The sequence below is a fragment of the Apodemus sylvaticus genome, chromosome 4, assembly GCF_947179515.1.
Source record: "Apodemus sylvaticus chromosome 4, mApoSyl1.1, whole genome shotgun sequence".
Lineage (NCBI taxonomy): Eukaryota > Metazoa > Chordata > Mammalia > Rodentia > Muridae > Apodemus > Apodemus sylvaticus.
In genome coordinates this window covers 15,305,144-15,318,218 of record NC_067475.1, presented here as the reverse complement: position 1 = coordinate 15,318,218, position 13,075 = coordinate 15,305,144, and the positions used below count along the sequence as shown (strand labels likewise).

The following is a 13,075-nucleotide window of genomic DNA, read 5'->3' as shown; positions in this document are numbered from 1 at the left end:
ATCTGTTCAGTTTCTCCCATTTTCCATGAGGAAGTGACCCCCACACAAACAACTCCTGGGAGAACTGAATGGCCAGCCCAGTGACAGGCAGCTAGTTCTGTGCACTGCTGTGCTACTGCGAGCACAATGTTCTTTTCCATGGCTTGTTTAAGTAAGTGTATTTCTGTCTATTAACTGTTAACGACTGTGCTTCCCATTTTCAGGGTCCTCAGGGGAAAAAGGGAGTTCCTGGTCCTTCTGGGAAGCCAGGCATTCCTGTAAGTAACAGACCTCTTTTATCTTCCTTGGTTCTCTAAACAGAATTGACAACTTTAGCAAGCAGAATAGTTTGGGGCCAGTTATGTCATGCTGGATAAATCAGCCTGCCTTGAAAAAAAACGTCAAATCCTTGCTGGAACACAGAGGGACCAAAATATGACCACTAACTCTAAACCAAATTTGCTGTTTAAATCTAAGTCCCCGCAAGGGAGGGATGCTATTTCCCTGAGCTATGGGGCCCTCCCTATGGACTCGTCCTTCTCCCTCTTGGTGAACCACTGTAAACAGGGAACTTGGAAACATGACCAAGCAAGTGGTAACAAAGGTCAGAATCTTCAAGTATAATTAAAAAGACATGAGCTGGCTTTTAATTGGATGGCTCAGCTTCCCATTCTCCTGGCAATTAGAGCAGAAAGTCTTAGGGCTGGGTGGGAACAAGGCCTTTCTCCCGGAGTAAAGGTTGATTTTTGCCTTAGCATCCGTATCCTCCTCTGACTGGGCAGTTATGTATTGACTGGATGATTAGAAAGACACTGCTTCCAATGCCACCCAGTGAGATGTACATACCAGCTCCCTCTTGCCTGCATTGGGGCAAAAGAGGGAGGAAAGATCATTCCCACAGAAGGCCCTTACAGATAAAGCCCAGTTGTTCAAGAGCAGAAACAAGATAGTCAGGCCTATTGTCAGTCACATTTATAAGACAGAAAGTGGGGGCGGGGGGGGGGGGGGTGCTCTCTTAAGGAAAAAACATGATACAGGATTTGCAGAAAACACTGATACCTTCAGCTGATATCTCCAGCTGATACCCCCAGCTGATACCTCCAGCTGATACCTCCAGCTGATACCTCCAGCTGATACCCCCAGCTGATATCTCCAGCTGATACCTCCAGCTGACACCTCCAGCTGACACCTCCAGCTGATACCTCCAGCTGATATGTCTAGCTGATACCTCCAGCTCACAATTCCATCTTGCATCTATTCTTGACATCTAGAGAAAGATGGACTGACACCATGTCAAATATCAGGGAATCTTACTGAGGCTAGAGAAGTTTGTTAATAAATTGCTGACTCACTTTTATTTTTGTTTAGGGGACATTTTCTTGGGTACTTGGACTGAAACCAGGGCCTACTGGATGCTAAGCAAATGTTCTTCTACACAGTTATATCCTTAGACCTTAGGGCAGGGTATAAAAATATGTAACTTTTTCTACACCAAGAAAGGTCATCTGCCCAATATGTGTCTGTAATCAAAATTATTTTTAATTACCAAGGGCCTTCCAGGCTTTCCCGGGCCAAAAGGCTTACAAGGATACCCTGGAGTGGACGGCATGTCAGGATACCCTGGGAAGCCTGGGCTTCCAGGAAGACAAGGACTTCCGGTGAGTAGTGAGCATGTATTGTGCCCCTTCCTTCTGCACAGTCTTTTTAAGGACTGTGGAGACCTGGGTTAATCTGTCATAGCTAGGGTATTATTAGTTCAGGTTAAGCCAATCATTTTTCTGATAGTTATCATGGAATTGGCCTAATGATTTAATGATTTCCAAGTATGTCAGTAGGTATAGTCTCTTGAGCATTTTATAGTAGCAATTTATATTTTGTGTACATGTAAAAGTTAAAAAAAAAAAAAAAAAAAAAAAAAAAAAAAAAAAAAAAAAAACAAAGCATAACGAGGCTCACTGAGTGGCTCCTAAGCAGGCCATGTTTGTGTTCACCAAGTGTCCTCCACCACCTTTGGAACATTTCAGTCCTGGCGGTACCTCAAGTAGGTTCTGCCCAGAATAATTTTCCCTTTGCTTTTACAGCCTTAGGTGTTTTCAAGAACTGTGTGGATATTTCCTGCATTCGTTTAAGGGTGACACAATGATAGAAAATCATTCTTGTTTTTAATGGGAATTTCTAGCTTATTCACTCAGAAAGTTTAGAATCCTGTATTTTTAGAGAGTCTCTCTCTCTCTCTCTCTCTCTCTCTCTCTCTCTCTCTGTGTGTGTGTGTGTGTGTGTGTATGTGTGTGTGTGTGTGTGTGTGCGTGTGTGTGTGTGTGTGTGTGTGTGTGTGTGTGTGTGTGTGGTCATGGGTGCAGGTACCTAAAGAGTTGATAAGAGGACATCAGATCCTCTGGAACTAAAGTTGTAGGAGGCTATTAGTTGCCTGCTATGGCTGGTGGGAACTGAACCCCAGTCCAGTAAGCACCCTTAACTCCTGAGCCATCTCTCCAGTCCTCCAAACTATATTTTTGTCTGCACTCAACTATGAGTGAAGACAAAAGGCTTTCATCAGTGCCAACCTAATTCAGATATGTTTGTCATTTTGGAAAACATTAAAACTGCTATCTTCTTCCAATCACCCAGCAAGACTGAGCTTTTCAAGTTCCCACTATTTGGATATGGTTATCTGTTGACTTGTTTCTTTTTTCTTAAGTAATAAATCAACCCAAGTTGTTTATTCAAATGTGGCAAGGTGACATACACAACCCAAGCCCACACAGATGTTCTTTCACTATGGTAAGTTACCTCATATATTTCAAAACAAAAAGAAACTGCAACTATCATTTATCCAATCTAAGTATTTCAGAAATAAACTCATACTCACGTTCTATCTGGAGACATAAATATCTTTAAGGAGTCTTTCAACACAGTTTCTATTTATTTTGGAGGATATATATCAGAACATCAGGTTAAGGCCTAGACGGCTGTGACATTCGGGATGAATATTTAATTGAAACAAATATTGTATAGACTTCTGACAGAAGTATCTATCTAGTTAAAGACATTTTTTCTTCCTCCTCTTCTTCCTTTCTTTCCTTCTTGTTTTCCTCTCTTCCACCTTTTCTTCTAACAGGATCTTAACACGTAGCTAGACTACTCAGCCAGCATCCACTTCAGTCTCCCGGGTGCTGGAATATAAAGAGGCATTATATTGCACCACAGCCACCACACAAGAGGACTCTCACCGGATATCCCAGTCTAAAAGATAACTCATATATGGTGACCTTGGGAAGGTCACCTTCAGCTTGACCTTGGGAAGGCTGGGGTTTCACTTTCTCCAGGACTCAGTCACATAGTAATTGACCAAAGGTCTCTCTGAACAAGCCTTGGACATGAATCATAGAATATACCTCTTACCATACCGTGGAGGGTTTCCCCCAGGAGGATCTGCTTTCCTTCAGAAGATTCTGGTCTAGGAATTGGCTCTGAATCTGAGAAGCGATTGAGACTCTTGGTTAGACATATATCCATAAGACCTATAAGCTTTCTAGTTGAACGCTAACATATTCTAGTTAACCGTGAATCTTAGGGTTTCGATTCCTGCTCAAACATCATGACCAAGAAGCAAGTTGGGGAGGAAAAGGTTTGCTCAGCTTACATATCAACATTGCTGTTCATCACTAAAGGAAGTCGGGACTGGAATTCAAGCAGGTCAGGAAGCAGGAGCTGATGCAGAGGCCATGGAGGGATGTTACCTACTGGCTTGCTTCCCCTGGCTTGCTCAGCCTGCTCTCTTATAGAACCCAAGAATACAGCCCAGAGATGGTACCACCCACAAGGGGCCCTCCCCCCTTGATCACTAATTGAGAAAATGCCCCACAGCTGGATCTCGTGGAGGCATTTCCTCCACTGAAGCGCCTTTCTCTTTGATAACTCCAGCTTGTGCCAAGTTGACACACAAAACCAGCCAGTACACCATGGCATATTTGGTTGGTTCTGTGGACTCTTTTTTTCACCTTTTCTTAGTCAGGGTTTCTATTCCTGCACAAACATCATGACCAAAAAGCATGTTGAGTAAGAAAGGGTTTATTCAGCTTACATTTCTGCATTGCTGTTCATCACAAAAGGAAGTCAGGACTGGAACTCAAACAGTTTAGGAAGCAGGAACTGATGCAGAGGCCATGGAGAGATGTTCCTTACTGGCTTGCTCAGCCTGCTCTCTTATAGAACCCAAGAATACCAGCCCAGAGGTGGTACCACCCACAAGGGGCCCTCCCTCCTTGATCACTAATTGAGAAAATGCCCCACAGCTGGATCTCATGGAGGCAGTTCCCCAATTGAAGCTCCTTTCTCTGTGATAACTCCAGCCTGTGTCAAGTTGACTCACAAAACCAGCCAGTACATACCTAAAAATCATTTTTAATTAGATATGTTCTTTATATACATTTCAAATGCATACAGGTTTATATCTTCCATAATAATCTGAATGACTTTCTTTCTCGTTACTACTCTTTCTGGAACTTCACTGTTTAGCTGAATCTCCAGTACAATGTTGAATGTGTTTTATACTTATAAGGAGGAAACTAAAGTCTCTTATGTAAGATCTCAGAAGGCTGTCTTACAAATTTAGATTTTATTATAAAGGATACTGAAAATATCGATGACTGGATAGTCTAATTAAGTGCACCCCTCTTAAGAATATGAGAAAGAAAGAATGCAAACAGAAAGTGTATAGCACCTCATAGTCAAGCTTTAAGTGCCAGAAGATAGGGTCCTAGATAAACATACATACTGGAGATGCATTTCACCACTTGTGTTAAAGGGAAGCTGTAGACAGTGGTATGATAAAGAGACCACAGCTTCAATGTGTATACGCTTGATTGTTAAGTCCATTATTCCTGTCAGATGAGCAACAGCCAAAGTACAGGAACCTTGTGCATCAGCAAAAGAAAACTAAGGTAGCTATGGAAACCCGGAAAGATGCAGGACAAGGGGGATGGACGGAAAATGGAGATGCTCCAGGCCGGGAAAACACAGCTGCATTATCACCATGAGAGCAGTAGCAATTTCCCACTATTTCTGATGCTTCTAAATACAGCATGAAGGGTTCCCTAGAGCTTATGTGGAAGAAAAAGTAAGGAGTATGAGGAAGTGGGACATTATTTGAAGGTGTCACATACCTGAAAGTCCAATAGCACAATGGAAAATTACTTGAAAAGTATTTTTAGCTGTATTTTGTCATAGCTTTCAAATAAGTAGTTCTTACTTATACAATAAAATTAACTAGTGGGGGCTGGAGAGATGGCTCAGCAATTAAGAGCACTAACTACTCTTCCAAAGGACCTGAGTTCAAATCCCAGTAACCACATGGTGGCTCATGGCCATCGATAAAGAGATCTGACACTCTCTTCTGGTGTGTCTGAAGATGGCTCTAGTGTACTTAGATATAATAATAAATAAATCTTTTAAAAAATTAACTAGTAAGTAGAAAATAAACAAGAACAGACAGGCACCTGATAGCACTATTAATAATCAACAGGCTGGCAATTTGAAGCCCAGATTCCTCTAAGGAATTGGAGGCATTGGAATTGTGTCTCTGAAATGGGAGTTTTGGAAAGCCTCAGCAATAGAACCCAGGATAATAATTTACTATCAGAGAAAAGGTGGAAGCGTTTTTCACTGGTTTGATCTGTACATATCTTTGGCACATTTAATTCAACATAAGAGTTAGTCATCAGGAAATGCAAATCAAAACAACCCTGAGATTCCACCTCAAACCAGTCAGAATGGCTAAGATCAAAAACTCAGGTAACAACAGATGCTGGTGAGGATGTGGAGAAAGGGGAACACTTCTCCATTGTTGGTGGGATTGCAAACTGACACAACCACTCTGGAAATCAGTTTGGCAGTTCCTCAGAAAATTTGACATAGTATTACCTGAGGACCCAGCTATACCACTCCTCAGCATATACACAGAAGATGCTCCAACATGTAATAAGCACACATGCTCCACTGTGTTCATAGAAGCCTTATTTATCATAGCCAGAAGCTGGAAAGAACCCAGATGCCCCTCAACAGAGGAATGAATACAGAAAATGTGATATATTTACACAACGGAGTACTACTCAGGTATTAAAAACAATGAATTCATGAAATTCCTAGGCAAATGGATGGAACTAGAAAATATCATTCTGAATGAGGTAACCCAATCACAAAAGAACACACCTGGTATGTTCTCACTGATAAGTGGATATTAGCCCAGAAGCTCAGAATACAGAAGATACTAGTCACAGACCACATGAAGCTCAAGAAGAAGAAAGACCAAAGTGTGGATACTTCTGTCCTTCTTAGAAAGGGGAACAAAATATTCATGGGAGGAGATACAGAAATAAAGTGTGGTACAGAGTCTGAAGGAAAGAAGATCCAGAGACTGCCCTACCTAGGGATCCATCCATATACAGACACTATTGTGCATGTCAACAAGTGCTTGCTGACAGGAGCCTGATAAAGCTGTCTTCTGAGAGGCTCTACCAGTGTCTGACAAATACAGAGGTGGATGCTCAAAGCCAAACATTGGACTGAGCACAGGGCCTGCAATGGAGGAGCTAGAGAAGGAACCTAAGGAGTTGAAGGGGTTTGCAGCCCCATAGGAGGAACAATATTGTGAACCACCCAGTACCCCCAGAGCTCCCAGGGACTGAACCACCAACCAGAGAGTATGCATGGAGGGACCCATGGGCTCCAGCCACATATGGAACGGAGGATGGCCTTGACCCATATCAATGGCCCTCTAAAGGCTTAATGCCCCAGTGTAGGGGAATGCCAGGACAGGGAAGTGGGAGTGGGTGGGTTAGTAAGCAGCAGGAGAGGGAATGGGATAGGGGTTTTGCAGAAGGGAAAGGAGGAAAGGAAAGCAATGTTTCAGGATGGATGACCCCAACACAAAAATGAACATATGTACTCTTAAGTTGCTTAATGACAGGGTTCTGAGACAAGCATTCTTTGGGATTCCAAAACTATGAAACATTATAGACTGTGCTTAATATAAACTATAATTGTGCAGCTTGCCACAGCCTGTGATCTGCGGTGGCCATAGCTTCTATTTGTCCACCATGCCATATGACAGTACTGACTACTGAAACCTTGATATCTTAACACTGCTCTAATGATTTATGTAGCTGAAGATAGATAAACATGGAGAAGTACTCTGAAAACACATGGAAGGGATTTGTCCAAATGTGCATGCAGGGATGGGGAGATGGCTCACCAGGGGAAGTGGTTGCCTTGCAAGTGTGATGACTGAGTTCAGATCCCCAGTTCTCATACGTATGATCACCAAGCACAACAGCCACCTGATATCCCAGGGGCAGAGAGAGGGATTCCCCAGAATGAGGTGGCTAGCTAGACTAGCCCTGTGGACAACCTCAGGGTTCAATTGTGAGACTCTACCTCAATAAATAAAATAGAGCAATTGAGGAAGACACTCCAGGTCAACTTTGTGTTCTTAGGCCTATGTGTATGCATGCACAAACACACACACACACACACATACACGCACACAACACACACACACATGCACACACACACACACACACACACACACACACACAGGCAAAAGAATATTGCACCAGTCTAAGGCACTTAGCAGGAGTAAGGCTGAGCAGCCAGGCAGTTGCCCTGGAGAGACAGTGAACTATGAGGAGTGAATGTGGAGACCAAACCATGGCTCTGCTGCTGTAGACTTTAGGCTACAGTAAATACATTTTATGAAACAGTTGTACTCAATAATAAGTTAGTTTAGATTTTGATAACATTTTAATGTCAATTTTTGGTGGCTTAGAGTAAGACTGTGTAAAAGCATTGTCTCCCTTGGTGCCTCATTCAATATTTTCTATTTTTTGTATTTTATAATCCTTTAATAAATTTTTTAAGCATTCAAAGGGACAATTAATAGGTGAGATGTCACAAACTTCTGGCTTTAAGAATTAATACATACGGAAAAGCTGAGATCAGATGGGCCATGTACTCTGATGGAGATGCATAAGCATCAGCCTGGAAAGTCAGCACATTTGATGTGTTCAGCAGACACAGAGGAGGAGGAGGACTAGCCTAGCTCAGAAGGAAGTCTCTGAAAGTGATACGCCTTAGATTGCAGTCATCTGGGAGGTGGAAAGCTATGGCTGATAGTCTCTACAAGCAGTGCCAGTGTCCCTCTGAACCTGGCCTGGGAAGATTTTGTCATTTCCATAATTCTGGGGCATCCTGGTCCTTGACATGGTCCTGCTCCTGCCAACAGAACAGAATCACATAGAATTCCACTTGTTCCCCGCAGGAGTCCACACTGGAGCTACTAACTTCAGCGCACAGTTGTCAATAGCAACAGTGGTGTCGATGGCATCCTGTGCCCGGCAGTGAGCATGACATGGCTGTGTCCACATTTTGACTTCCTGACTTCCCTTGATTATCACACTTTCAAATCTGATTCTCATTGTTTGTCTGCGATTGTATGAGATGCAATTATCTTTTTCCCTCGCCCTTAAATTATCCAGGGTCAGTTTCTGATATCTACAGGTAATGTTCTAAAACAGAAATCCAATAAAATAAAACTATGAGCCCTGTGGTTTAGCATCCTTTACAGACTCTGCATTGTAACCCTAAGATGTGCATGTCGGTGGAAATGGAAATGTTTTCCATAAATACCTCTGCTCTCCACAGAATAATTTTTGTGACATTGAGCTTATAATGCTTTCTGTAAAAGAATACAATAAATAACTAATGTCTTCAGTAGCTACCTAGTCATTAGCACAGGTAATATCCAAGAGAATAATTTCTAAAGCAAAGGTGAAGCTACTAAGTTTTTTAATGCTATTTTGGAGGAAATAATATCATTGATGAAGACAAGGAAGATTCCTGAAGTATTTTCAACCAAGAATAAGGACATCTTTCCCATTGGCCTTCTATTTAAGCCATGGCACCGTGGTGTTCTTTGGCTTCCCTTTAAAGACTGCTGGGTTTATCCACTTAGAAAAATATTTGTTCTAGGGTTTGTAGCATTATGCAACTGCCTAGTTTTTCTAAACAATGTTCTTTCTTTCTTTTCTTTTCTTTCCCCCCTTTTTTAGTTTTGATATGGCCACAGAATTATAGAATTCCTGGCATATTAACTCTGTAGTCTCAGTGTTTTTCAACATCATGTGACCATAGCCAAGGGATAGTTTCAGGGAGGCTCAAGTTGCCTTTGTGAATTTCCTTTGCTCAAATGAGTGTCCCGAGGCCAGAGAGCTTAGCACATCTGTAGCAAATGAGTCTACCACGCTGTTTTCATTGAGTCAGACTTCTGTACAAACACAGTACCTCAATCATTTAGGAAAAAAACCTTTTCCTTGAAAAAAAAAAAACCATAAATCTATCTGTCACTAAAATGAAGACTTACCAGCCTTTTTTTTTTTTTTAATTTTTATTACTACTCTATTAAAACTGGTTTTCAGAAAGGAAGGAATGAGACGTAACTAACAACTTATTTTAGGACAAATCAAGGCTCTTCCAGGCCTGAGTTTTACCATTCATCAGGTGACTCTGCGTTTAATGTGTATTTCTGAAACTAAGGTTCTTGTCTTAAAAGAACACTGAGAATCTTGAATCTTTCCCTCCCGTGGGTTGTGCCCAGCACTGGATAAGAGGGAAAGTGTCCCTCAGTACTCCATCCCTGACCACCACGGGAGCCTGAGTCAGGAGCACCAGCAGCCCTGCCGCCTATCTGGTCATCTGTAACTTTCGACACAGCTATACTGGGGAACTTTGGTTCCAAAGAGGCTGCAACTCTTTCATTAAGCATGCTGTCTTCTCGCCGTGGACAGATCTACTTTCAAAAAGTCCCGTCAACTCTATGCCATGAAGGGCTTGATTATCCAGCTAGGGATCCATCTCATTAGAACTGTCTCCCTCCTTTCCTATGGCTGCTCCGGTTGGAAAGATTCCTGCTCATTAGGATGCCCTCCAGGACAGCCCTCGGATGGTTTGGCAGCTCATTAGTCTCAAAGTGAAAGATCTACGGAAGGACAGAGGTCTCCTCATTGGATCTTCGGTGAACCCCACCCCATCAGATACAGCTCATAATCCGCAAACGGTGTTCCTTCTCTGTCTTACCTCTGGTTACTTTGCCAGCCTGACAGTCTACCCTGCTCCTCAGGAGTGCTGTTCATTCAGGCATAGTAACATCTAATTTATCAATGTTTACTGTGTACCAGACGCTAGCCCAGACGCTAATATATATTAAATTATTTATTCTCTGTGAGGTCAATATACTATTATCCTCAGTTTACCAAAAGGAAGGGGTACTCAGAGAGACTAAGGATTTGCCCGAGATCACACAGTCTGCAAGCACGGGGACCAGAATTCCAGACCAGGCAGTCTAGTGTGAGCACCCTGGTCTTTACCAGGACGCTCGCTCTACAATCGCAATGAGGCTCTATTCCATCACAGGTGCTTACTTTCTTTTCTTACTTTCCTTCCCAGATTCTCTCTATTTCTCTCCTCACGTTCCTGATCCCATGCATGTAACTTATTCTCTCTGCTTAGAAAGCTCTTTCACCTTTCCCTTTAATTTTATGATAAATATTTTCCTAACCTCTCAGGACTTCACCCAAACTCTGCCTCCTGTGTGCACTCTAAATCAGAGTCCTGTCTGCTCACAACTTCGATAGACTCAGGATGATTTCTGCAGCAGAGCATGGTTAAGTTAGACGTCAATTGTTTGTGTAGTTTTCTCTCGAGACTATAAACTCTTGTGTAGCAGGTCTTGCATTTCGTTCTTTAGATGCCCAGCACTTTGTTAGGCTCAAAAAAAAAGCTCTATAAATCTTCAAGAAATGTTCTTTGCATGATAACTGTGTCTTGTATCAACTAATTATCATCTCAAACACCATCTATTAAATGAATATGTCCATAACTAATTTATATGAGTTTTACTATAATTAAGTGAAATATTTAAATAAAGGGCCTAATACATGGTCTAGGTTTACTGAGTCAATATTATCTCCATACAGTAATAAATATAATTGCTTAATCAGGCATTATTTTAGAACACAAATGTTTGCCTTTAACAAAAGTCAGAATTTATGGATTGATAATATGGATCGATATAATGGTTGGATACTAGACAAGAAAGAAAGAAAGAAAGAAAGAAAGAAAGAAAGAAAGAAAGAAAGAAAGAAAGAAAGAAAGAAAGAAAGAAAGAAAGAAAGGCAACAGATAATTTCAAATCTTGTTTAGTGCAAGGAAAAAAAAACAGCTATGTGATAAAGTATCATGGGAGAGGCAGGTTGGATAGGACCTTGAGCAGGGAAGACTCCTCGAGAAGGTCATAGTGAACCTGACCGCGGTCAGATGAACCCAGATACGAAAAGATCCTGCTGAGTAGGGGGAGCCAGAGTGAAACTGTCCACAGTCAGGAAAGAGTCGGCCTGTCCACAGGGCCATTGGAGGATGGACTGAGATATGCATAGGTTATGTTAGTGCTTTTGATATAGAAAGGTCCATATTGGCTTCTTCACAGCAGTGAGAGAGAAGACACATGTAAGAGCCAGGAATAGATGAATCCTCCCTGGTCCCCGGTAGTCCTGTGATTGTGTGCTAAGGCCTAAGAAGAAGCTTAACGTGGGTACTCATACTGTAGTGGCATGGTCACTGCTCAGAATTTCCAGGATTCGTTCTAATGGGAAATCTAAGTGATGCTGGGATGTGGACCAGCTCAGTGCTGGGTGATGCAGGCAGGTGGTCCAGTGCAGTGCTGGGTGATGCTGGGAAGTGGACCAGCACCGTGATGGGTGATGCTGGGATGTGGACCAGCGCAACGCTGGGTGATACAGGCAGGTGGTCCAGTGCAGTGCTGGGTGATGCTGGGAGGTGGACCAGCACCGTGATGGGTGATGCTGGGATGTGGACCAGCGCAATGCTGGGTGATACAGGCAGGTGGTCCAGTGCAGTGCTGGGTGATGCTGGGAGGTGGATGGACCAACGCAATGTTGGCATGTGTTGCATCTGAGTGAGTTTCTTAGACTTGGAAATAGCCACAAAGCAAGCACCATGATCCTTCTCTGCTTAAGACTTGCCTCAGCCTACTCTCAATCCCTTGGCTTTAATATGTCAAGATGTTTAAACTACCTCCCAACAGCTCACTCATAAATCTGTACTCTAGCTCTTGATCATGTTGCTTGTGACTAGAACTGCAGCACAACGTTATAAATGTGGCATAATTTATATATGCTGTAGCTGTGGATATTACTACCCATAACTACTACCCAAGTATTTTTAAACAGCCACTTCTTTCCTGGGAAGGATATGTTTAGCATCAAATAAAAAGAGAACTTCTCCTGAAGCAGGAGTGGTTTTCTGCTGCAGTTGGAGCGTAGTGTTATGTTTATGACTCTTGAGTGTGCTGGCTTTAAAAACGACATACCTGTTTCCTAAAATAGAATGAAACTTTGGCACATTATGCTTAATTTTTATGCTATAGGAAATAAATTAAGTTTTCTTCTTACATGATAAATAATTACAGGAACCTATCCCTATGTATATGAAAGATGTGTAGCAATACAAAGGGCAAGAAAGAGGGAAATTCTGATTTCCTAGAAATTTTCAAGAAAACATCAAATAATATGAAATTCAATGTCATTTATGTTTTTTTTCATTTGACTAAAAAAATATCAAAAGAAATGGGTGTCATGGAGATTTATAATTCACTCAATGTAAAGACTCTCCCGAGCCTCTTTGTATTGTGTCTTTCTATTGTTGCCCAGATTTCACAGATTTTATTTACCACTGATTTCTCAAGATCTCTGGTTGAGTACTACTGACAGTGAGACAACTCTCAGGGGCCAGAGGGACCAGGAGAGAGACATCTCTGCTGTGCTCTATTGTTATGCACAAGTGACTTCCAGAATCTGTTATTCTTCTCAATGTCTACAGGAAAGTCATCTTTTCATTCCTGGGTCTTTCCACGGTTCAGATCCTTCCTTCTTCCTTCCTCAGTTTACACCAAGTGGGCAAAAGCAATAGATACACGTGGTAGAGCTGGTTTCTGAGGCAGGGGAAGTGCACAGCGGCAGAAAGC

At 42.1% G+C, this 13,075-nt stretch overlaps 1 protein-coding gene across 1 annotated transcript in view; it reads left to right on the top strand.

Moving 5' to 3' along the window:
• Col24a1 (collagen type XXIV alpha 1 chain) overlaps positions 1–13,075 on the top strand; it is a 265,455-nt gene that overhangs the window by 201,490 nt on the left and 50,890 nt on the right. Inside the window, exons 46-47 of the mRNA XM_052178477.1 lie at positions 204–257; positions 1,530–1,637. Of these exons, the coding sequence (XP_052034437.1) occupies positions 204–257; positions 1,530–1,637 (162 nt within the window). The remainder of the gene's footprint in view (positions 1–203; positions 258–1,529; positions 1,638–13,075) is intronic.